The 25471-nt window shown below is 39.0% G+C and overlaps 1 protein-coding gene across 1 annotated transcript; it reads right to left on the bottom strand.

Moving 5' to 3' along the window:
* Nucleotides 1–1824: 1824 nt before the first annotated feature.
* LOC146036456 (olfactory receptor 5V1-like) lies at nt 1825–19552 on the bottom strand. Its single transcript, XM_083160453.1, has 3 exons — nt 19484–19552; nt 17980–18160; nt 1825–2432 (listed from the first exon to the last, which is right to left on the bottom strand). Exons 1-3 carry the CDS (start codon nt 19550–19552, stop codon nt 1825–1827), a joined length of 858 nt encoding a protein of 285 aa, XP_083016579.1.
* Nucleotides 19553–25471: the final 5919 nt, after the last annotated feature.

Raw genomic sequence — 25471 nt, 5'->3', positions numbered from 1 at the left:
AGAGGAGAGGGATGGAGCAGTCAAAGTCCATATACTGTACAATGAGGATATTGTCACATTATTGCAACTGAGGCAGAAACAGAGGCTTATGCACTTACAATGATGCACTATAATTATGATAATGATCAGGAACATCAACATGTCTCCTCTCATTAGATATATAATATGCATTAATTAATTTATATTTTCATTTAGTTTGCAGCAACATTCACATTTAAATAAAAAGTAAAGAAAAGTATTATGTTGGCAACAAAAATTGTATATAATTTAATTTGCCTTCATTTACTTAACATAACTTCATTCATGAGCATTTGCACATACAAACACTTTTCGCACATGTCAGTTTCCTGTTCATTACACGTATTGTCAGTCATATACAAGCATCAATATTATTTATTATTAATTTACAGTTTCTTATATAGCGCAGCATATTCTGTTGCGCTTTACAATTGGAAACAACAGTGATCAAACAAACTGGGTAGAAACAAACTGACATAGAGGTAGGAGGACCCTGCCCACAAATTTACAATCTATAGAGATAATAGAAGGGATACATAAGGATAGGATTCCATAGCATGGCAGTTCCACCAGATTACAACACAGTCCTGATGGTGTGAAATAAGATCTTAAAGCTACTGGAGGTTTTGTGGGGTTCCGCAATATGATAAGCTTGCCTGAAGAGGTGAGCTTTCAGGGAACACTTGAAAGTTTGGAGGCGGAATGGCATTCCATAGAATGGGTGCTGCCCAACAAAAATCCTGCAAGTTTAAGTAGGAGCAAGTAATGAGTCTGGATGAGAGACTCAGATCTTGTGCAGAGCAGAGAGGTCGGGTGGGGATATATTTTTAGATAAGCGAAGAGATATGAGTTGGTGTAGTCAGAGTAATGGCTTTGTATGTAAATAGAAGTATTTTGTATTGAATGGGGTAATATGCAGGCAACCAATGGAGGAACTAATAGTGTGGATCAGCAGACGTTGAACATCTAGCAGGAAGATCAGCCTCGCAGCTGCATTCGAAGTGGATTGTAGTGGTAAAAGGCTTTTCTTAGGTAGACCAGTTAGGAGACTATTACAATAATCAATGCATGAATTAGATTGCATTTGTATGCCCTAATCTGTCCAAATTTACCAAAAACACAGGGGTTATTTTGGTTCACTCTTTCTGACAAAATCCTTCTTCGATGGACAAAACCATGTGCACTGCAGGTGGGGCAGATGGTACTTGTGCAGAGAGAATTAGATTTGGGTGGAGTTTTACTTCAAAGTGAGATCTATATTGCAGTCTAAAAATAAAGCAGTCTGTATTTTCCCTGCACAGAAACAAAATAACTTACCCAAATCGAATTCTCTCTGCACATTGTACATATGCTCCCCTAGAGTGCACATGGTTTTGTTCATCTAAGAAGGATTTTGTCAGAAAAAGTGAACCAAAATAACCCCCACAGTGAGCCCTGTAATAGTAGCACCAACTTCAGCTCGTAAATTGACAGGGCTCACCACGAACCCCCTACCCAGGCCCCTAGGCAGAGAAATCAGTTCAGGGACAAGGTGAAAGTGATCAGCTATGTGTTGACATGACGGGAAGAAGGGTAACGGAGGCGGTGGTATCGGCACCATGTTGGTGCCACATGATCGCAGTATTTTTTAAGAAAAATTCCTCAATAATGCTGCGGAGACCCATCACATGGACAGAGTCATCTTGCAAGTTCTGTCTCTGCATGCATTAATAAATACATCCAGGCTATGTAGTCAATTATCGCATTGTGTACTGAGCCAATATTATCACACCACATCTGAGAATGCGGATGGTGATAAATCAGTACCTAAGAAATCAATTTCCGCCCCATAGCTGCCTTAACATCTTTATTTTTTAGGCTGTATATAAGAGGATTTAAAATTGGGACAGCAGCTGAGTTAAACAGAGAGAGCAACTTATTGTACTCTAGACTATCAGCTGAAATTGGCCTTAGATATTGATAGATTAATGTAGTGTAGAGAAGGAGGACAACTGTGAGGTGTGAGGAACATGTGTAGAAGGCCTTACGTCTACCACTGCTGGAAGGTATTCTTAGTATGGTAGAGATAATTAAGACATAAGAAATAACAGTTAAGAAATAAGGAGCAAGACCCAAAATAACTGCTCCTTCGACAATGAACAATGTCTCTAATACAGAGGTATCATTGCAAGAGAGTTTTATGATTAGCAGAAGATCACAAAAGAAATGGTTGATCACGTTGGACCTGTAACAGTTATATCTTGTCACCAAGATGACATATGGTATTATTTCTAAAAAACCAAACACCCAACAGACAGTGGCCAAAACAGCACAAATACTATTGTTCATGATCATTGTATACCTCAGAGGGTTACAGATGGCCACGTATCGGTCATAGCTCATAGCTGTTAAGAACATTAGTTTATTACTGACTACTGATAATACAGAAAATCAACTAATCAATAAATCTATGCTTTTATTATATTCTGTTTTCCTGACTGCCGCTATTATTGCTGCAGATGACTTTAGCTTGTTGCACACTGTACTATTCACTGCGTATGAGGCCTTCCCTTTGCGCTAAACAGTTATAATACTGTATGTTAGAAGCAGCAGCCATTTTGTTAGGCATGACTTGCATAATAATATTATTAAAATGGCTGATCATTCAGAACAGAGCTGTAAAAGTGATTTCTTATAGAATATTGTTTTTGGTTTTAGAAGCTTAAGAATGTGATGTTGACAGTATAATGTAGCAAGGACAGGAATCTAGTCTCCACAAACTGAATAAGATTGGAACAAGGCCACACATGCGTAGACCCACAAGGCCACTGAAGTTGGGTGTTGGGTTAATTATGACATCATGATTGAAAGCAGAGCTTTCCAATAAGACTCAATGCTTATGAGTAATTAATTAATTAATGTGATAAAGGTTTAAATATCAGAGTGATAGAAGGAGGAAGGAGGCAGTTGAGAAAGAACAAGGAAGCACAGGGGGCTGGAGGTAATTATGAAGGAGGTTTAATCATGGCTGATCACTGTCCTTGAAAGGTGTCCATTTTGATTTGATTTAGAATTACTGTTTAAGTATTAGCTAATCAATTTTATGTTTCTTGTGTTAGTCTGCATTTGCAAATATCTGTAATGAAGCTATTCTTTAAGTAAAGCATTGTCATACCTTTTATAACAAGGTTGTGTGGGTGTGCAATCATTTCAGCGTTGCCGTTATATTTAAAGGTAATAAAGTAAATAAATTTGGTTTGGGTTATTTATCATATCTAATCTTATCAGATAAATATCTGGTTTATCAGTTGGAGGCCCCAGCGAGATTCAATGATGGTTGGTGTCCATATTTTATCAGTTATTGAGAAGATCAAAGTTTGAAAAAAAAAATTAGCTATTGGAAAAAAAAAAAAAAATGTGTAGAATTTTTTTTAAAGTCGGTGCATTTGTGTACCCTAATCTTCTCAAACATCTGTTAGGGTATGGTAATCCACAATTACTTGAAGCAACTTCGCTATTTAATTATAAAACAAATAGATCGTAATTTAAGGCATGGAAAGACAACGCTGCATTTTGCAGACTGTCAGCTTGCTAAACCCCCCCGCATCGCCCATTTCTTCTCTGTGTCAGAGAATAGATAAGGAGAGCAGCGAGAAACTTGGCAAGAAGTTGTAAACAACGTTGCTTGAGTCAGGAAGAGTATTTCTTTAGTTTATTTGCAAAGCATGCAGACTATAGCAAGCATATTAATATAAAGGTTATGCTGGCAATAATTTTCTACTTTAAAAAATATATATATATTCTTTAAATGACAGTATTTTTTTTTTTTTTGTTTGTTTTTATTTTTTGACCGCGGTTGGATTGTTTGGTGTATATTGTCTGCTGAGGATATTACTGAAGTAACTAATCTGTAGCGGTTGTTTTGATTTGTTTGTCCAATCTATAAATTTTAAAGAAGTTGCATAAATTTGTTGTAGGTTTTCCCGTGCTTATAATTTGGTGATTAGAGATAGGTAGAGGAGATTGTGCATTTACGTCTCTTTCTGGTTGACTGGCCAGCAACATGTGGAAGAAATGGAATGCATGATTTATCCATAATCTGTATTGTTTGGAAACCCCCGGATTGTCTACTGTATATAGTTTATATAAGAAAATGTTAATAAATAATTAAGTATACGTTGCATTGTTAGAGCTAGCAAGCAGTCGGATTACAATAACAGTTTGAGCTAATTTCTTTATATCCATAGACAGAGGTCAGTTAAAATACAGAGTTTAAAGGACTAGACGCTAATATTGTAAGCCAAGTAACAGTTCATTTTTACCACCAGAATAAATAAAGTTAATTGGAATATTGTTTATAACAAACAAAGAAAGATCAAGTTTATCTCATTGTAAAGTTTTTTTGGTCTCCTGTCTTGCGGAGATGAAGTCCGTAATGTAGGACTGATGTATTTCTGCTATGGGTTTTTGATTTAATTTTTTTTGGTTTATTAAACAAAGCAGCTGTGAGTTGGAAACTCTAAAGTGATGGATTCAGTTGATGTAATGCGAGATAAGGAGTTGTCCATGTTAGGTGAAGAAACAGGAAATGATCATGTGAATTCAATGTTTTTTTTCAGTTAATGAGTAATACATTTTGAATAAGAAAAGTGATATATATATATCAATGAGATATAAGTCCAATATAACATCTATTCTTAAAGGTTCATATTGATATATTAGACCATGTTTTCTGTTGGCAATTTCTGTTGCCTATTTGTTTGATCTGGATACATATATTGAATCAGATATACCTTGAGTAATGCGCAGATAAGTCCTGAGTTTATTTTTATTCTTATGAATGGAAGGTAATCAGTGATAACTGACTCAAGGCTGTGGGGTTTTCTTTAAGCCAATTTTTGTTTTGTTTTTGATTTGTGTTAATTTATAATTTTGTTTGTTTTGAAAGGGGAGGGTACTAAATTGATAGAGTATTTTAAGGGGTTAATACTGTGGCCACAGTTAGCTAGATAACCAGGGGAGATAGTGATCTAATCGTGTAATGATCACTTAGACAATGTGCAGATATGGTAACAAAGAATGACATATTGCATATAATTTTTCTCTGATTTGATGAGTTGATTTTTTCCTGTGAAGAGTGCTGACCGGTAGCGAGATTCACAGGGGGTATCTGCCACCTACGTGCAAGGTAGAATATACTGAGAAAAAAAGGGTGGGGGTGGGACACATGACTACTGGTAACAAAGAATGACAGTAGAGACCCACAAGACTGGTAACAAGGAATGACAGGATGTGGAAGGCGTAGGTGTGGTAACAGTGAATGACACATAACGCAAGGTTAGGTTTTTTGGGGACATTTTTCATTTATTTTATTTACATTTTTGTCTTTGAAAGAGGTAACACCTTTTTAAGCATTTGTATGGGATCACAGAAAGTTCTGAGTATGTGACTAGTGTGAGCAAGTGAGAAGGTATAGAAAATACTATGCTGGTCATAGTTAGTTGGAATTGGCGATGATGATGCACCTGTGAGGTAATGATTATTTGATGAGAGTGAACGCGCAATGGTCTGGTGACAGGTGGTGAAAGCTTCAAGAATTGAGATAGTATATCCCACTAACCCACATATGTTTGGAAAGATTGTACTGTCCCACTGAGGGGTTAATTCTGTTCAGTGAGAAGTGAGGAGAGGTGATATGTCTTTTAGAGCCTTAGGGAGAAAAAGAAAAAATGGGGAAAAAAAGAATAATTTTGAAATTTTTTGTTTATTTTTGAAAAAGCAGAAGGGAAGAAGTTTTTTTTTCAGTGATGAGGTGAGAGTAACATCAGAAATAACTCTGTAGGAGATTAAAGGCAGGAAATGGTTAATGAGATTGATAAGAGAGTAAAGTTTTATTCCTAAATGATGTGAAATATCCAAGGAGTGTTACAGAACTGTTTTCCATAACAAGGACATATAAACAATTGTGTGTTAAAAGATCTTAGAATTGAAGATATTGTTTACCCTTTTGAAAAAGCACAATGAATAGATTAAAGTTATTGCAATGTTCTGTATGGGACAGTGATCAGCCATACCCAAGGATGACCTCCAGCCCCCTCCCCATTGCTTCCCTCAAGTGATAATGTTGTTTTGTCAACATCTGTTTAAAACTGCCATTTTTTTTTTTCAAATGACAAATGCTAATATGATGTCTGAGCTTAATAATGCTATTGCTTTTGCTTGTTTTATTTAAATTAAATCCCAGCCAATAGAGGTGTGACCATTCCAGAGAAAAGATTAATTTGCAAATTGATGCATTTCATTTTGCACAGAAAAAGCAAGTGTTTTTTTAAAATTATTATAATCATTATTATTACTGAGCCACTAGAAATTATTTAGAAAAATATTGAGTCTGCAGGTACCTCTGCAGAATCCTTATCAAAGCCCTTATTGAAAAATATAGATTTTATAGTGATTATTATAAGATGCATATTGAGTTGCATTTTTATGCTTACTTATTTATCTGATTGCATGTTGCCACTTTACTAGATCCATTGGTCATGCATATGAGCCCACAAATAAGGAATGGAGGTCACAATTAGGTGCAGCACTACTGGGTTCTGCTACTAGTAAATCGCATTTGCTGCACAACTAATCATGATATTCTCTCAAATATTTGTAATGATTTAATGATTGTTTTTTCTCAGAGTGGTTTGGAAGAAATTGTGTATTATTAACAGGAATCCATGAGAGACTGCTGTCAGAAGGCACTGACCGATATGAGGACCCTCACGGGGTTAGAGGATATGAGTGATGCTCATAGGGCATTAAGCAATTAGTATTTTGATGAGTTTTTCATTACTAATTATGTCACAAGTTTCTAAACATCTATGGACCACAGGAAATAGTTTTTTCCGATTTTACAACAAAGTATATTATCTAATACCCATAGTAGTTGCAACACTCCGTTATTGCAGGTTATCTGCCCAATGTGATTATTCTTATTATTTTTTTTGTGTAAATCAATTCACTTTACAGTTATGGAAGTATTACAGTCATCTAATCATTGATTTATGATCTGCATATCTCTTACTATCAAATAGCAGATAGTCAGGACTTAATACATTTATTTACAGCACAGTCCAATATACGTGGACTCAATTAAGCCAAAGTTTTATGGACAGCCCCACTATGTCCCACAATGAGTTGCATGATTGCTACCACAATGCTGATTCAATATGTTTATGATCTAATGATGTGTTTAAATTCTTTACAGGATTCTTTTACTGACACCTTTTCTATTACTACTACTAAATCTAACTGACACAGAGCTGACAAAGTACAATATACTGACATAATTGCTTCATTTGAGGCTCTGATACACGCACTGACAGAAACCACAGCACTGGATATATCAGATTTATCATATACCTGTCTTTACTGTAATGAACAACAAGCAGCGGCCTTGGGAGTTTGAACACATATACATGGGGGTTCATATAGACCCATCAGGTTCTACAGTTGTGCACTTGACCAAGTGGCATCTGCTTTACCAACATGTTTAAGGACTGTGGCGGCTGCTGCAGCCTTTGTATAGAAATTACAGAACACCGCACACTATGTATCTCTAATGCTACATCTTTTCTACTGAATTCCTCACGGACAAGACACATTTCCAGTGCATGGTTCTCTCGTTGGGAACTTTTCTCCCAGCGCCACATGACCTGACTATTGTCAGGTGTGGTACGCTAAATCCTGCTACTCTGCTACCTGGTGGGACCCGGGAGTCCCAGAGGATGGATGAGATGCAGGATTTAGAACATGATTGTGAGGAATATTTAAAGCAAAATTTCTCCAATTAGACCTGATATCTCTGACACGCCACTACCATCTACAAAGATTGTAGTTGTCACCAACAAGGAGACTCAGGATGGCCATATACGGGATATGCGGTAGTATTGGATTTAGAGATCCTCATTTTCCATCGTGATTTTGCTATGATATAATACGTTAATATCACAGCAAGTAAAGGAGCTCATTGAGGCTGTGCAACTCCCTGCAAAGGCAGTAGTTGTTAAGTGTCAAGCTCACATGTTATAAAGTGATCTTGTTGCACTTGGTAACAAAAATAAGATGGCCACTGTTGTGAATCACACCACTATACAATTTAATGTTTTTACAATTGACCAGCAGAATCTCATAAAACATCAAGAGTTGTGTATTTAAAAGGAATGTGCCAATGGATGATGAATGGATACAGTCAAAAGGCTAATGGCCTATGTAAAGATGGTGGGGGCAGACCAGTAGCTCCCCAAACCCCTCCTCCTGGCATATGCGGATGCTGCCCATGGGATGACCCATGTAAGGAGAGAGAGGGCATGTATGTTGATTTCATCTTATGCAGAGGCCCAAACGCATCTGCAGAAGAATGAACTCAGGAAAATTATTCCTATAGAACCATCAAACATTTCTCCTACCACTGGTCCATTCCTAAGGTTAAAATTATTTTTTGAGGAATTTACATGCATTTAAAATTGTCATTATATTTAAATGGTATCTGATATGTTATCTTGATTAGAAGGAACATCCCAGCTGTCCCATATACAGCATCCTTTACAGCAAAGAAATGTTTTGAGAAATTTGTGTTCAGACATGTTATCCCATAAGGTATATGGTATTAAAAAAAAAATCATAGAGGTACATATTTGACAGGAAAGGTATTCTAAGGAATAAGTCAATATATGGGTATTGAAGGTTGGTTGCACTCACCATTCACTAAAAGGTTTTAGTCAAAATTGAACATGTTAACAAATGCACATTGAGAACACATTATTTAGGGTGGGTGTGGAAATTACCATGAGTTGACTTGAAGTTTTGTCTTCGGTTTTGTATGACATTCACACTACTCCTCAGCAGCCACTGAACCTGTCCCCTTATAAGATCATTATTTTAATTGATATATACATTTTTTTGGGAGACCATCAATTCCTATTCAACATCCAGCAGCAGACTTGTCACTCTAATTCTCACATCATCTAAATACTTTACCAGAAAAGCAAACAAGCTTATGAAGGGATGTTGTTATAAGGTCCAGCCTGGAGACTATGCAATGGTGAGAAAATTCTTACAATTAAATGTCTCGTAGATCAAAGGCAAGACCCGTCCCTGTGAAACAAACCGATTGAATTAATGCGTCTCACTGCAAGAAGGTTTCCGACCTGGTGGTGATATCAGTTGAAAGAAATAGAAACTGATGCAGATAAATATTGTGACTGTGATTCTAACTTAATAAACTTATTTGATGATGGGCCTGTCCAGGGCCCCCACACCGACCAAGACAAGGTCCACGGAATCGGGGGGCATCCTTAGTGGTGTCCCTGCGGGTTGTGGGCAAGAAGAGGTCCACGGAATCGGGGGATACCCTTAGTGGTGTCCCTGCGGGTTGTGGACAAGGTGTAAAACAATGATCCCCATGAGTGACCAAGTTTCCCATACACTCACTAACTGAAGAAGTCATTTTTGTTTTTTTAAGTTTTCATATTTTTATAGTGAATGAGGGTTACCAGGGATTGGTTGCTGGCAAGGACAGTGTGTATAGTTATCAAAGAGGTATTACTAGAGTCATGGTGGTGTATTCTACTTCTGCTTTTAATTTTAATCCCACAAGTATAGTAATAATCATAACAGACACACATATACATCATACTACTGATGCTCCCAGGTTTCGGTATGCATCAGAGGATGGTAATAAAATACTGATGGCCAATATGTTAAACTAATTAGAAGGTTTAAAATAAATATATGAGTAATAACATAAAAGTAACTAAGAACGCCCACACCAGAACCATTGATAGAATACATCTAGTTAAGGTATCAGTAAAGAAGAGGCATTCTAAATAAGGATGGTAACAATGGTGCAAACATAATATCTATATGCAAACTGACATTTCTTCTTTAAGACGCTCATCATGAGCTGATAGAAAGAACAATAAGGTAAACTAATTGTTGGTTATATTGTCATCTACGGTATCACTCCGGTAATGTTGGGTTAATGGCTACTTATATTTGCAGTCAAATCAAACAACACTTAATTTTCTATGTAGGATTTACACAAGTGAATCTTATAAGGTTACTGACTCTCCCTAGGTTTAAAATTGGTAAAGAGTGTAATAACAGGAGATATTTTGGAGTACAACAAAACATGTAGTTATGTGACAGAGTTGGGTGTGCTAGTATAACATCTAGATAAAAAGTGTACTCATTGAATTGTTTCTTATGATGTTTTCTCAAACATACTGTCTCATAAGCCATGGACATTACCACAAGGATTATAAGGTTTCTAAATGGTTACAAACAAGATCTATTGTAATAAAATGTACTTTTACTAATTAATACAGTGGTGATTCAACATGAAGATTTGAAAGTAACACATGGTATATTAAATAAACACACTTATTTACATTATCCCAAGTTTATAAAATTGTATTTGAATTTGTGAATATAATTAAAATATGGTACAAAACTGATGGTGACGTTAAAAGGAAAGTTGAATTAAATTATTTGGGTTGAAAAAATTTTGTTTATTGAACAGGTGTGAGTGATGTGATTCCCTACAGTTGGTTTATTTGGTTGAACCCCAATAACTGGTTCGCATAAGTCAATGTTATATATGCTTTAAGAAGTTTAATGTTTTTGCCAAGATAATATTATTGATTTTTCTGTATACTAGTGAAATGCTTCAAGAAGGTTTTCCGATGTATTAAGAGAGAAACAAATGATGCACAGTACGAGAGATATGAACTTTTTTTCGGAGATATGAAAAAAGTTGAGGATGGACTGATAATACAGAAAATCAACTAATCAATAAATCTATGCTTTTATTATATTCTGTTTTCCTGACTGCCGCTATTATTGCTGCAGATGACTTTAGCTTGTTGCACACTGTACTATTCACTGCGTATGAGGCCTTCCCTTTGCGCTAAACAGTTATAATACTGTATGTTAGAAGCAGCAGCCATTTTGTTAGGCATGACTTGCATAATAATATTATTAAAATGGCTGATCATTCAGAACAGAGCTGTAAAAGTGATTTCTTATAGAATATTGTTTTTGGTTTTAGAAGCTTAAGAATGTGATGTTGACAGTATAATGTAGCAAGGACAGGAATCTAGTCTCCACAAACTGAATAAGATTGGAACAAGGCCACACATGCGTAGACCCACAAGGCCACTGAAGTTGGGTGTTGGGTTAATTATGACATCATGATTGAAAGCAGAGCTTTCCAATAAGACTCAATGCTTATGAGTAATTAATTAATTAATGTGATAAAGGTTTAAATATCAGAGTGATAGAAGGAGGAAGGAGGCAGTTGAGAAAGAACAAGGAAGCACAGGGGGCTGGAGGTAATTATGAAGGAGGTTTAATCATGGCTGATCACTGTCCTTGAAAGGTGTCCATTTTGATTTGATTTAGAATTACTGTTTAAGTATTAGCTAATCAATTTTATGTTTCTTGTGTTAGTCTGCATTTGCAAATATCTGTAATGAAGCTATTCTTTAAGTAAAGCATTGTCATACCTTTTATAACAAGGTTGTGTGGGTGTGCAATCATTTCAGCGTTGCCGTTATATTTAAAGGTAATAAAGTAAATAAATTTGGTTTGGGTTATTTATCATATCTAATCTTATCAGATAAATATCTGGTTTATCACTAGAGATCCAAAGCAATACATCTGCATTATGCAGAACAAATATCTAATGGCTGTATTTCCGGTTATACCGATAAGAAGGACATTGTGTTGAGTAATAGTGGAAGAAAACATGTCTACGATGGACAAGTTGGCCAAAAAGAAGTACATTGGAGTGTGAAGATGATGATCCGTGTAGACCAACATAAGAATAGTCATTTTACCACCAATTGTGCAAAGATAAATTAGTCGAACGAGGAGGAATATTGGTGCTTGTAACTTTGGGACATCTGTGATGCCTCTAATGATGAAATAGATCAAAGTGGTTTGATTTGTTTTCTCCATCATATGACTTACAGAATGGCTTCAACTGGAAAGCCCCTTGTGTTTGTTCTTAAAAAAATATCCTAAAAATATGAAAATTGCTTTCAATTTTTTAGTTCTAAAATTTGTTAGTCACTTGATTTTACAATGACAAAAATGTATTCATTTGGCTAAAGTACATGTATTCACAAAACATTGCAAATATTCTGATTCCATTTCTAGAGGGAAATTAGAACAACAATTTTAAATTGTTAAAATAACTTTATGGAGTTCACCACACAGCAATTCATGAATCTCCATATAATCTCCAAATACAATGAATGAGTTCATTTTAAAATTTGCACAAAGGCAACAAAAACGAGAACTATCCTCAATGTCTTCTATTCTCCTCTCCTTTCTAAATCTCTCCTCTATTATTTGGCTTAATTTTCTAATACATTCATGATATACAGTATTGTGATGCTTTTTGCTGGGATGTAGTCGGCATCCTGGCGGTCAGCATTGCAGTGCTGGCATCCCGACTGCCAAATAGTCAGACCCCGCAACTTTGAAAGGATCAATATGCCGATGCCAGAAAACTTGGCATCCTGTTCAGTGAGTGTGCAGGGCGGGTTTGGGTCAGGATGGGGAAGGGAGGGACTGGTTTAAGCACTAGTGGGGGACTAAAGGTAGGCTGTGGGGAGGGGACATTTATGGTTAGTTGGTATGGAAGGGAGGTTAAGGTTGGGCACCCATGGAGCAGAAGTTATGAATTGGCATCAGGGTACAGGGGATAGTTTAGGCACTACTGGGAAGGGTCATACAGCAGGGGGACAGGGGAAAGTTAGGGTTGGGCTACTAGATGTGAGGGTTATGGTTGAGGAGGCAGGGCCCATTTAGGATTCCTTTTTTGGGGTTGAGTCAGTATATTGATTTAAAGTAAGGTTGGCCATGTTGCAAGACAAGGGGTTTAAATACAGGTCAGTTCACCAGAGCCTCAGTGGCTCATCAAAAAAGACAATGGCAGAGGGTAATAGAGGGAGGCAGAGTTGAAAAGACTGAAAAAGAAGATGGAGAAACAGAGAGAAGGGAAAGGAGGGAAACAAAGTGAGGGAAGAAAAGGGTAGGAAAGATATCCTATATAAGAGAGAGTAATAAAGAGGAAAAGATGAGAAATGTAAACACTGAGCACAACAATGTGATAATAAATAATATGAAGTGGCCCTATGCCAAGTATAATTTAAAAAAAAAGCTTATTTGCAACAAAATTATCAAAAGCTGCACACAATATTTTTGTGCACTACACAAAAAGAAAAAAAAACATGTAAAAAGCACATATACGGTCTGATTCTGGTTGACTTGGTAAGCTGCAGAAATCACAGTGTGCCAGAGAGCCCACCCTACAATAGGAACTAAAATATCAGATTCAGTATTAAATCCCGGCGGTCGGGATCCCGGCGTTCAGAATCCCGACGCTGGAATCCCGATCGCCGAAATCCCGACAAGGGGGGGACGTGGATCGCCCCCCCTTGCGGGCTCGCTGCGCTCGCCACGCAGCGGGCCCGGTGCCTCACTACGCTAATTTATTCTCCCTCTAGGGGTGTCGTGGACACCCACGGAGGGAGAAAGTGTCTGGATTTCGGCAATCGGGATTCTGAACGCCGGGATCCCGACTGCCGGGATTTACACTGCATCCCAAAATATCATCAGAAACAGTAGGAGATATCTCATTTAGGAAGGATAAAACCAGAAGCATTGTGGACATCAGAGATAACAGAAGATATCTCATTTCAGCAGGATAGATCCAGGAGGTTTGTGGACTCACACAGTGTCCGAGCCATATATAGAGGATTTACAAGCACGGCGACCACATTTCCAAGTTTAGCAAGAATCTCCTGAGTAGAGGCATCAATCGCCCAAATCAACAACTGCGGATGATCAGTTATATTAACCCTTTCCCGACCGGGCGTTTTTTGTTAATTTTTTTTTTTTTCCTCCTCGCGTTCAAATAAGCGTAACTTTTTTAATTTTCCGGCTATATAGACACATGAGGGCTTTTTTTTTGCGGGTCAAGTTGTACTTTTTAATGGTACCATTTACTATACCGTATAATATTCTGGGGAATCAGGAAATAATTCAATGTGGGGTAAAAAGGAAAAAAAACGCAATTCCACAATTTTGCGCTGGTTACGGTTTTTTTGGAGTTCATAGTTCGTTTAAAATGATGGGTTATCTTTATTCTATGGGTCGTTACGATTCCGGTGATACCAAACTTATATAGTTTTCGTTACGTTTTACCACTAAAAAAAAAATAGAAAATTTTACGTTTTTTCTAATTTGCGTCGCGTCGCCATGTTCTGCGGCTTATAACTTTTTTATTTTTCCACCTACGGACCTGGGTGAGGGCTCATTTTTTGCGGGCTGAAGTGTACTTTTTAATTAATACCATTATGGGATAATAGTTACATTTTTTTGGGTAGGCGATGCGACCAAAAAACGTAGTTTTGGCGTTGGGAATGTTTTTCCGTTTACGCCTTTAACCGTGTGGGATAACTAATGTTATATTTTAATAGATCGGACTTTTAGGAACGCGGCGATACCAAATATGTTTAATTTTTTTATTTTTTATTTATTTTTATTTGTGAAATGGGGAAAGGGGGGTGATTTGAACTTTTAATATTTTTTTATTTTTTTTTTATTTTTAAACTTATTTTTTTTTTTTTACTTTTACTACAAGGCCCCTAGTGTACTTGACCACTAGGGGGCGCGATCGCCTGTACTAGGTTCAGCCATAGAGCTCTATGGCTGAACATAGTGATTTTCAGCACTTCCTATTACATCCTGCCTCAGGCAGGATGTAATAGGTATGCTGACATGGCCAGCACAGGGGTCTACATTAGACCCCTGGCTGCCATGGCAACCGATCGGCACCCTCCGATCTCGCCGCGGGGGGCCCCAATCGGGCGCCCCCCCTCCGATCAGCTATTTAAGCACTGCGGGCGCTTTGCCCGCGGTGCTTAAAGGGTTAAACGGCCACGATCGGCGAACTCGCCGCTCGTGGCCGTGAGAGCAGGTACCTGGCTGTAATATACAGCCATTACCTGCTCTCTTTCAAGCCAGCTCACTCCGTGAGCTGGCTTGATTCCCCCGCAACCGACTCATGACTTATATATACGTCATGTGTCGGGAAGGGGTTAATGGTTATATTTAAATGACACTCCAGATAAAGATCGACAGTAACAAGGTGGTGGCTAGCCCACCAGGGCCTACCAGATAGCCAGAAAAGAGAATTGAGTATCCAGTGAATTATAAGGCCAACAAAATATTATAATTCAGGGAGTTCCAGCACAATCTTCGCAAAGGTCCAGACAGTCAGCAGGAGAGAAATAATGCAGGTTTAAAAGCACAAACACAAGCCTTCAGGAATGTTATAGTATGCCTTCCAAACATAAACATCCTCTCATCCAAATGGCAGCGGTGCGCATTCACATTTCAACAGGCGGGTTTATTGAGATGTCTGGCAGTCTGGCCTTGGCCGCTGGCCTCCCTCCACAAGTGTCAAGGCTAGAGGAGAGTGAAGCAAAGATGGTGTTGGGTCCGATTGGGAGCCGCAGCAGCGCGTCTCTGAAATCTAACTTGCAGTGTATAAAAAAGCAGCCAGTATTTACCCTGCACAGAAACAATATAACTCCCCCAAATGTAAATATCTATGCGCATGTTGCATCAGCCCCACCAGCAGTGCATCATGGCTTTGCCCATTTTTTGTTTTGCTAACAAAACCAAATCAGGCCCTAAATACACAGGGATCTGACAGGGCCGGCAACAGAAATCTTGGGGCCCTGTACAATGATATTTTGGGGCCCCCCACCTAATCCCACATCCACACAACCCTCTTCTGCATGCACAGTAAAAGTACAGGAGCCAGAGACTGAGGCCACAGCGCCAAGCGGCAGGTACGGATGTGTGCCTGCAGCCTCAGGCCATGCGCGCACACAGAGTAGATGGCTCTGAGCACCGAGTGGCAGGGCGCACACACAGTAGATGGCAGTGGCACACAGAGAGTCAGTCAGACTCAGCCACACACAGATGGTGCACAGTAGATGGCCAGGCTACAAAGGTCACTAACAGGCCAGCTAGTACAGGCGGCGGCATCTGGGAATGGAAGCTATGGGGCCCTTCAGATTGCTGGGGCCCGTCACACTTGTCCCCCTTGACCCCCCCTGTCGCCGGCCCTGGGATCTGAACTGAAATATTTATGTAACTAGTTACAGCTAGCTAGGTACAATATATTTAATACTCATGCGCTTAAACACAATATTCTCTTTTAATACAGTAGGATTATGGGTTATTTTATTAATCTACTATAACCAAGATCATTTCTCTAATTTGAAAACAACAATTGTCCTTTTGGGGGAATAATGGGTAATATTGTTAAAAAAAGTTAATCCATAAATATGCAGAACTAGTAAGCCCGCTCGGAGCAAATGCTTCGACAGCTAGTCTGCTACCTTGTGATTGCCTCTGTGTTTGTGCATGTGTGAGAGAGTTAAGCCCTGTACACACACATCAATTTGCTTTAGATTCGATGTAAGATTCGATTTTCTATTTAATCTGGCATTAGATCTTTCCATTCGATTTGACATTAGATCTGTACTTTTGCATTAGATATCGAATTTGATATTGAATTCGATATTCATTCATGGTACATTGTACACGTTCGATGTACTAGATCAAATTCGATATTTCCTTGGCTGCAAAGTAGATTTTTCTGTTCGTTTTTGTGAAAATGGGAGCGCGCATCGAATCAAAGGTAGATCAAAAGTGACACAAAAACCATTCGATTTCGTTTAGGATTCGATTCGATTTTGCTTCTATAAGCAAAATCAAATCGAAAATCTGGAAATATCGATGCATGTGTACAGGGCTTAAGAGATGTAGTTTCACTCTCTGCCAACAGATGGCAGTGTTTCAGAGACACACAATGAAACACTAGACATATATATCGATGATCAGCTTCTTTATGAAAATATTTTAAAAACTAAGGACAATTAAAATATGACGGTGTCATTCATTAGATATGTACTATACCTGTGACAATACTAATTCTAGAGATATTGTGCTCTCCTTTCTGCACTTGCCATATGCATTTTATATTTTCTGTAACACTGTGGAGACCAAGGGTTTTGTAATAGGATTAATGATAAACAGACATCACAAAGGACAAGCCTAGAAATTCGAATTAATGATTCTAATACATAAGATAGAAGAGAAAAAAAACATTATCATTGGAATTTTATGATGCAAATCAGCTTTGGAAAACTAATATTTAATAAACAAATACAGCATGTTACTACATTAATATGTACATATTTTAATATTAAACTTAAGTAAATTTAATTTATTATATTTTTGGGCCTGTTTCGGATAACACCTACCAGAATACACAGACATAAAATATACACAGCAACATTTTGGTTTAATTCACTGTGGAAAATGCATCCTTCCAAAACATCTGAAAGTATCCTTATTTGGTCTTATTTGCATCTGTAAAAATCTTTGGTTCCAATGATGTTTTATATAATGCTTATGCCCCAAACTCTTATAATAGATCATTCTGTCAGTAATTACTAGGTTTACTAACTTTCTAACTTTCTGGATAAATCTCTGCCTAAAAAGAATGCTATAGCACTCCCCGAACCGTGTGTTCCCCTCTTTGCATAGAGACTTGACGTAGAGTTTTGCTCCATCCAATAGATATCTCCATTCCTCCATGCCTAATTTGATTGCCAGCAGTTCCTGGTTCACCAATTTGGTAATTTCTCTCTGCAGGTAGGAATTTTTTTTAGACAAGTCCCCCAAGGACGTAATACAGATTCCTCGTCCTTTTGTGATAGGATGGCTCCTATCCAATCTGCAGATGCATCTACCTTCATAAAAAAGGGATTATTTAAATCTGGATGTTGCAAGATTGGTGCAGAGATGAATGCCATTTTGAATTGAGTGAAGGTTGGCTACCGCTTCTGATGACCACTGAGAAGGATCGGCTCCCTTGTGGGTCAGAGCGTTGAGATGCAATGGATGAGAAGCCACGAATGAAGCGTTGATAATACTTTGAGAATCCGAGGAAACGTTGAGCTCCCTTGAGAGTGGTGGGAGGAGTCCAGTGTACAATAGCTTTAACTTTCTCTGGGTCCATCTGTAGGCCAGTAGCAGTAAGCATATGTCCAAGATAAGGCAAGGAAGAGGTCTCAAAGATACATTATATAATATAATTGATTCTGTCGTAATCAGGAAAGAATTTCTCATACTGTTTGATGGTAGAGTTGAAGACTGGGGGAGAAAATCAGAATGTAGTCGAGATACACTACTACTGAATTATAGACCTTCTCTGAAAATATCATTAACAAATCATTGGAAAACTACTGGGGCTTTGCATAAGCCAAAGGACATTACAAGATATTTGTAATGCCCATCACGCGTATTAAATGCAGTTTTCCGATCATCTTTGGGTCTGATTCATATCAAATTGTAAGCTCCTCTGAGATCGAGTTATGTGAAGAGGACTGCCACTTTGACCTTGTCAAACAGTTCTGTAATTAGCGTCAATGGATAATGATCCTTGATGGTGATATCATTAAGGGCTCGGTAGTCTAAACATACCATATTTTTTAACAAAAAAGAAACCTGCACCCAACAGGTATGTTGATGGTTGAATTAAACCTTTCTTTGAATTTTTCTGAATATAATTATACAGGGCTTTAGTCTCTGGTATAGAAAGTTTGTATATCTGACTGTGGGGTACAGTTTTTACTGGAATAAGTTTTATTGGACAATCCCAGTCTCTATGAGGCGGTAACATGTGTGCTGCACCTTTTTTAAATACGAGAAAGAAGTGTATTGTGGAGGAAGAAGAGAACCAGTATTGGAAGAGATCTGACAAAGAAGTGTGATCTGGGTGATGCAATGTTGGCACAAGCAGGACTCCAGGCTTTAACTTCCACAGTTCCCCAATCTATATGAGGATTGTGTCTTATTAACCAGGGCAACCCCAGAAATGCAGTAGATCATGTGAAGACTTTGTCACGATCCAGGTAAAACAAACACTGTTTTTACCTTTAAAGTGCAGACACTGTGCTCCAAGTCTGGATATCCTCAGTATTGTATGTGTGCAGATCACAGCACAGATTCCCCACAGTCTCTCCAGTGATTACCTGATGCTGCAGCTATGCAGCAAAACCTGCAATCTTGCCTAATGCCTCAGCTCACTACAGCTGCACTCGTTACTACTTTTGTTATAGGCCTCAGCCATGCAGCTAGCAAACAGACTTTCCCAGCCAATCCATTGCAGCTTCTCTCCTGGTTATTGGCCAGCCAAGTCTCCTCCCATCTGCAGTTTGAAAAGTGCTGGGAGGACTCCTGTCAGAGCTTCAATTGTCAACCGTTCAGTTGGATGGTCCTGTTTACTAGTGCTAACACCAGCTCCAGCACAGCTTGACTCTCTACAGTGCTCTTGCATTACCTCCAGCTGTTTCCAGGCAGTCTCCAAGCCTGCTGTGTCGTCAGTATCCATTCCTGCTGTCCCAGTCATCTACACCTGCTGCCAGTTATCAGCGAACTCTAGTGGCAGTCATTTGCACCTGCTGCCAGTTATCAGCGAACTCCAGTGGCAGTCTTTTGCACCTGCTGCCAGTTATCAGCAAACTCCAGTGGCAGAGTGGCATTCTTTTGCACCTGCTGCCAATTATCAGCAAACTCCAGTTTATTCTCCAAGTCCAGTTCCAGTTTAATCTTCAAATCAAACTCCAGTTTATTCTCAAAGTCCGTCTCCTGTGCTGTTCCCCACAGTCTTTAGTTCTTCGTTAAAGTCACAATCTTCAGTTCATCGTTAAAGTACCACTGTCTCTGTATTACTCCAATGAAGACTTTTTATTTCATTCACCTCGTTGTCCTGGGCACGCCTTCTGGCCCTCCTTCATGTGTGAGTGGATGTCTAAGACCTGTTTCGGGCTCCAAGGTGTTAATACACCCTCAAGTGTGACAGACTTGAGAATTATCAGAAATTCTAACTCCTACCAATGAAGAGCTTGAATCTGTAGTGGAATGGGAAGAGACTGTTGTGTGACTTGTCCATTATTGATTAAGCTTCCATCTACAGCAGTTAAATATAGAGGCTGTTTCGGACTTCCGGGTGCGGCATGGAGGAGTGAGCAGCAACTCCACACAGCTCCGTCACCCATCCAGCTTCACCGCGATATAACCCTGTCTGCATCCAGGAAAAACCGATCCCGCTCCCCTCGTCGCCTACCTGAGGCTATGGACGAGCACCTCGAGCAGCAGCCCGCATCTAAACAGCCGCCATCAGCCCAACCACAGAGGCAGGAGAAACGCCGTATTCAACAAAACATGGCGCCGGAAGGAGACGCGGCCCCGGGGACGCCAGCGGCGAAAAAGCCTATAACAGAAACACCAGCTTACAGCTCTCCGGGCACCCACGATGCCTCTATCTCACAAGGTATGGCTGCTGTAAACCAGGGGGAATTGATAGCGCTTATCCAGGCTTCTCTGGCGCCATTATTGCAGAAAGCTGTCTGCGATATAACAGAGCAAATAGACAGGCTGTCTGACAGGATGACTGAGGCTGAAGCCCAGATAAGTAATAACATGGATGACATACAAGCTTTACAGAAGTCTGTTAAAAGCCTTAAACTGGAAAATAAGCACCTCTCTGACAGAATTGAAAATGTTGAAAACAGAACTAGGAGAAATAATATTAGAATAACTGGGATACCTGAAACAGTTAAAGATGCACAATTGGAACATTTTTTCCGCAATATCATTGTGAAAACGCTGCAACCTGACCCCCCATGTACAGATATAGTGGTGGAGAGAATCCACAGGCTGGGAGCTAGTAAGCCACAAGCTGAAACCAGACCCAGAGTGGTTATTCTGAAAATATTGAACTATCTACACAAACAAGCTATATGGGCCGCATCTAGGAAAATAAACCCAATCAAATGGGAAGGACATACTATCAGGATTTTCCAAGACTTTTCTATTGAGGTATCAAAGGCTAGGAGATCCTTCTCACCAATATGCTCAGCCATGATACTAGCAAAATGCAAATTCTCTATGCTTTTTCCTGCTCGCCTCAGGATCCTTACTGACACCGGTCCCCACGACTTTCTTGAACCCAAAGCAGCAGAGAACTTTCTTCTTCAGCACCGCCTGATCCCAAATGGGAGAAAGGAATCTCAGGACACTGCAAATACTCCTAAAGCTAAAGTGGGCTGACATAGATCACTCCAAGTTCAGGATATGATATGTTTTCCCTCTCCTCATAGCTACTAAGAGCTACTAAGAGGTAGATAGGCAGCTCCATAAGTTAAAAGGGGCACATGTTTTTGCAGCAGCATATAAGTTTCGGTTTGAATGATTGCAGATAGATAACCTAGACACTTTTACATTTGAAGCTGGGCGGGCGACAAGGCCTTGCCGTCATAGTGAATTAGATCTTCACACAATAGAAAGAAGTTTCTCTATAGATAAGTAAAGTTATGACAACGGAAGTCCACACTTAACTTAACTTAAGTTACATTATATTTAGCTGTAAGATTTTAGTTTACGTGTATAATTAAGATGTCTGTCTTTGTCTCCCTCTGTATGTGTTATTTTTTCCCTTATGTGCTGCCCCTTCCCCTCTTATCCTGGAATGCTATTACTATAATTCTTATGCAAATTGAATGTCTGTAAAAATTGGATCTCTTAATATTAGAGGCATACACACACCAGCTAAGCGACGTAAATTGCTGACATACCTCAATAAACAAAATGTTGACATAATATGTTTACAAGAGACTCATCTCTTAATTGAGGAGGTTAGAAAATTACAGATACTTGGCTGGTTGGTAGTGGGTTCATCTTCACTAAATTCAAAATCATGTGGAGTAGCCACTCTGATTAAACGTTCTTTAGGCGCTCAGGTTAATTCCACAACAGCTGATATGAAAGGAAGGTATATAATATCCAAAATTGAATTAAATGGTAGAGTGTACAATTTATGTAACTTATACGCTCCAACGCAGTATAAGAAATCCTTTTTTGTAGAATTGTTGGCCAGACTCCACACTTTAGAACCATCCACGCTTATGCTGTGCGGAGACTTCAATTTAATCTCATCTCACTTGCTGGATAGGTCACCCCCCTCGAAACACCCTTCCCCACTTCCGAAAATAGGTGTCCCCTATGTAGTTAAAACGCTTAATCTAGTTGATGTTTGGCGTTCCTTAAACCCTATTGACACCGACTACACGTGTCTCTCCTTGACCCACAATACATGGTCAAGGATTGATTATGTGCTGGTTGCTGAAGCTCTTTTCCCCTATACTAAGTCTATTAACATCCAACCCCCAATCTTATCGGATCATGGACTTATAACTGTGGTAATAAATCTACCTAATACAACACCTCCTTCACGTGGCTGGACTTTCCCCTCACATTTAGCTCAAACACAAGACTTACGAGACAAACTGTTCTCCACATGGCAAGAATACTGTAAGAATAACCCTAATGACATACACTCCAACCCAATGATATTCTGGCAAGCGGCCAAAGCGGTTTTACGAGGAGAAATGATTGATCATGTCTCTAGGCTAAAAAAAAAACAAAAACACAACTATCTTGAGTTACAACAAAATTTAACAGATACATATCAGGCTTTTAAAACTAACTCTTCTCAAGAAAATAGAACAAAATACCATTTAGCTAAATTGCATTTTGAAGAATACCTCAAAATACAGGGAGACAAGTATCTTTTTAACGTTAATTCGAAATTTTTTAAATTTGGCAACAAAGTGGGATCCATGCTCACTAATCTCTTAAAGGGATCTAGAAAGAAAACGGTAGTACACCCATTAATCAAAGACGATGGCACCAAAACTGAATCAGATGAACAAATTGCAGAAGAAATGAGAAAATACTACATGAAACTTTATACACCCCCCCCCAATACCCCCCGTAAATAGTAATCAGCCACAACCCCCTGATACACATCAAACCGCCCAGACAAACCATCCCTCATTTTGGGATTTACTCCCTCTCCCACAAATAACAGAACAATCACGCAACACACTAATTGCTCCGATTAGTGCTGAGGAAGTGTCGTGGGCCATTGGGAAACTCAAACTCGTTAAGGCTCCTGGCCCTGACGGGTATTCGAATGAATTTTATAAACTCATGGAACCACACATTGTCCAGTCCTTGACTGCTTGTTTTAATCATATCATGGAGCATGAAGCGCTCCCTCAGTACTTCTCGGATGCAATAATACGGGTTATCCCCAAGGCAGGAAGGGACCTTAGTAATGCTGGCTCATATCGTCCAATCTCTCTGCTAAATACGGATTATAAATTATTCACAAAAATTTTAGCAGAGAGATTGAAACCGATATTACCGACGATAATCCACAGAGACCAGACTGGCTTTATAACAGGCCGCCATTCTCTTACTAATGTACGAAGGGTCCTAGCTGCAATACAGCATTCCAACACATCCCATAGCACTACAGACACACCTAACATGATACTCACAATTGATGCCGAGAAGGCCTTCGATTTAGTACTGTGGCCCCATCTAATCAACACCCTCACCCAATTCGGATTCCCCTCTAAATTTATAGCGACGATCCGCACTATTTACTCTTCACCTAGATCCTCTATAGCCTGTAATGGACTTCTCTCTAACTACTTTCAGCTTGGCAGGGGAACCCGCCAAGGATGTCCCCTATCCCCTTTGCTTTTTGCCATAGTAGTAGAACCAATGGCAATAGCAATTAGAACTTCCCCACTAATCCATGGTATAAAGATAAACACAGAAGAACTCAAAATAGCACTCTTTGCTGATGATACCCTGATATTTCTCTCAAAACCTTCTCAATCTATACCTGCACTTTTAAATCTTATTCATTCTTTTGGAGAAATATCAGGATATAAAGTTAACATCTCGAAATCTGAAATATTGCTTCTAGCAGGAGCGAACCCCTCCACCTTACACAATCTTAACGTCCCCTTCGCTTTTACTCAATCCAGTTTCAAATATTTAGGGATTCAGATCTCCGCTGACCTGACTAAGATATACTCGCTAAATTTTTCCCAAACCATAAATGCCATAGCGACCAAATTAACAGCATGGAAGGAACTCCCTGTCTCTCTATTGGGACGACTGGCAATAATAAACTCAATAATATTCCCAAAAATATTCTACAAAATGCAGATGCTCCCAATAGCGCTTACACGCACTGACATAGCACGCTTAGAATCCATGTTTCTGAAATTTATCTGGCAGGGCAAAAGGCCTAGAATTGCCAAGACAAAATTACAAACGCCACGCTCTGAGGGAGGTTTTGGGTTACCTGATTTAACTACATATAGCCATGCTATCTTCTACAGATACATATCAAATTGGGTTTTAAATAAAGCCTCCTATACTGACCCCATCTTGGAAAGAGCTGTATTTCACCCATATTCCCCGGGAGCTTTGATCCAAACTAAACTCTCAGCAATTCCTACAGCTATTAGAAATAATATACTGCTTAGAGACACCCATGCTGCATGGATGCTGATAAACAAGAGCTGTAAGCGAAATCCTTTTATCTCACAATATATACACCTATGGGGAAACCCAACCTTTACTCCCTCTATTTCTAACCCATTGTTCAAATCCTGGAGGAACGGGGGGCTTGACCTATCCAGCAAAGTGTTTGACCCTGGCGGCAACATACACACATTCTTGTTTCTCTCCCAAAAGTATGACCTACCACAATCACACTTCTTTCTATATCTCCAAATGAGACATTTTCTTTTAACGATAAAAGCACCACACCGACCTTCAACACAGCTTACAATTATCTCCCAAGTCACTTCATTAGATCTACTCTTTAATTATCTAGAGGTTAAACAATATAAAATAAAATACCTATACCAGTTCCTTAGGAAACAGAAGTGTTTAGATAACGCGCAATGGAAGTTGCTTCTGGATAAATGGATACAGGATATACCTCAGATAATAAACCTAGAAGATATAATAGGGTTACATATGCTCTCCTTGAAAACTCTTAAGTCTGTGTACCTGCAAGAAGTGTACCTCCGTACTGTCCATAGGGCCTATATTACACCTCACAGACGCAAGTATATGGTCCCTGAAGAAACAGGTAAATGCCTTAAATGCAACTATGCGACAGCGGATTTTGCACACTGTATGTGGTTATGTCCTAAGGTTAGGAGATACTGGTGGAAAGTGTTAAATTTTTTATTTGAAATATTTCATGTCAGATTTTCTATGGAGCCTATGGCGTTAATGGGATTATCTTTCTGATTGTGGCCCATGGACAACATCAAAGGACCTAATCTAGCATTGCTGATCACAATATTAGCAGTTGCTAAGAAATGCATCCTGACTCATTGGACTCAGAAAACCGCACCACAGCTGGGAGCTCTACAACAAAAGCTCATGC

The sequence above is a fragment of the Crinia signifera genome, chromosome 9 (genome assembly GCF_055691185.1).
Source record: "Crinia signifera chromosome 9, ASM5569118v1, whole genome shotgun sequence".
NCBI lineage: Eukaryota > Metazoa > Chordata > Amphibia > Anura > Myobatrachidae > Crinia > Crinia signifera.
Note: the sequence above shows the minus strand (reverse complement) of the source record. Positions and strands in the feature narration are given on the sequence as shown.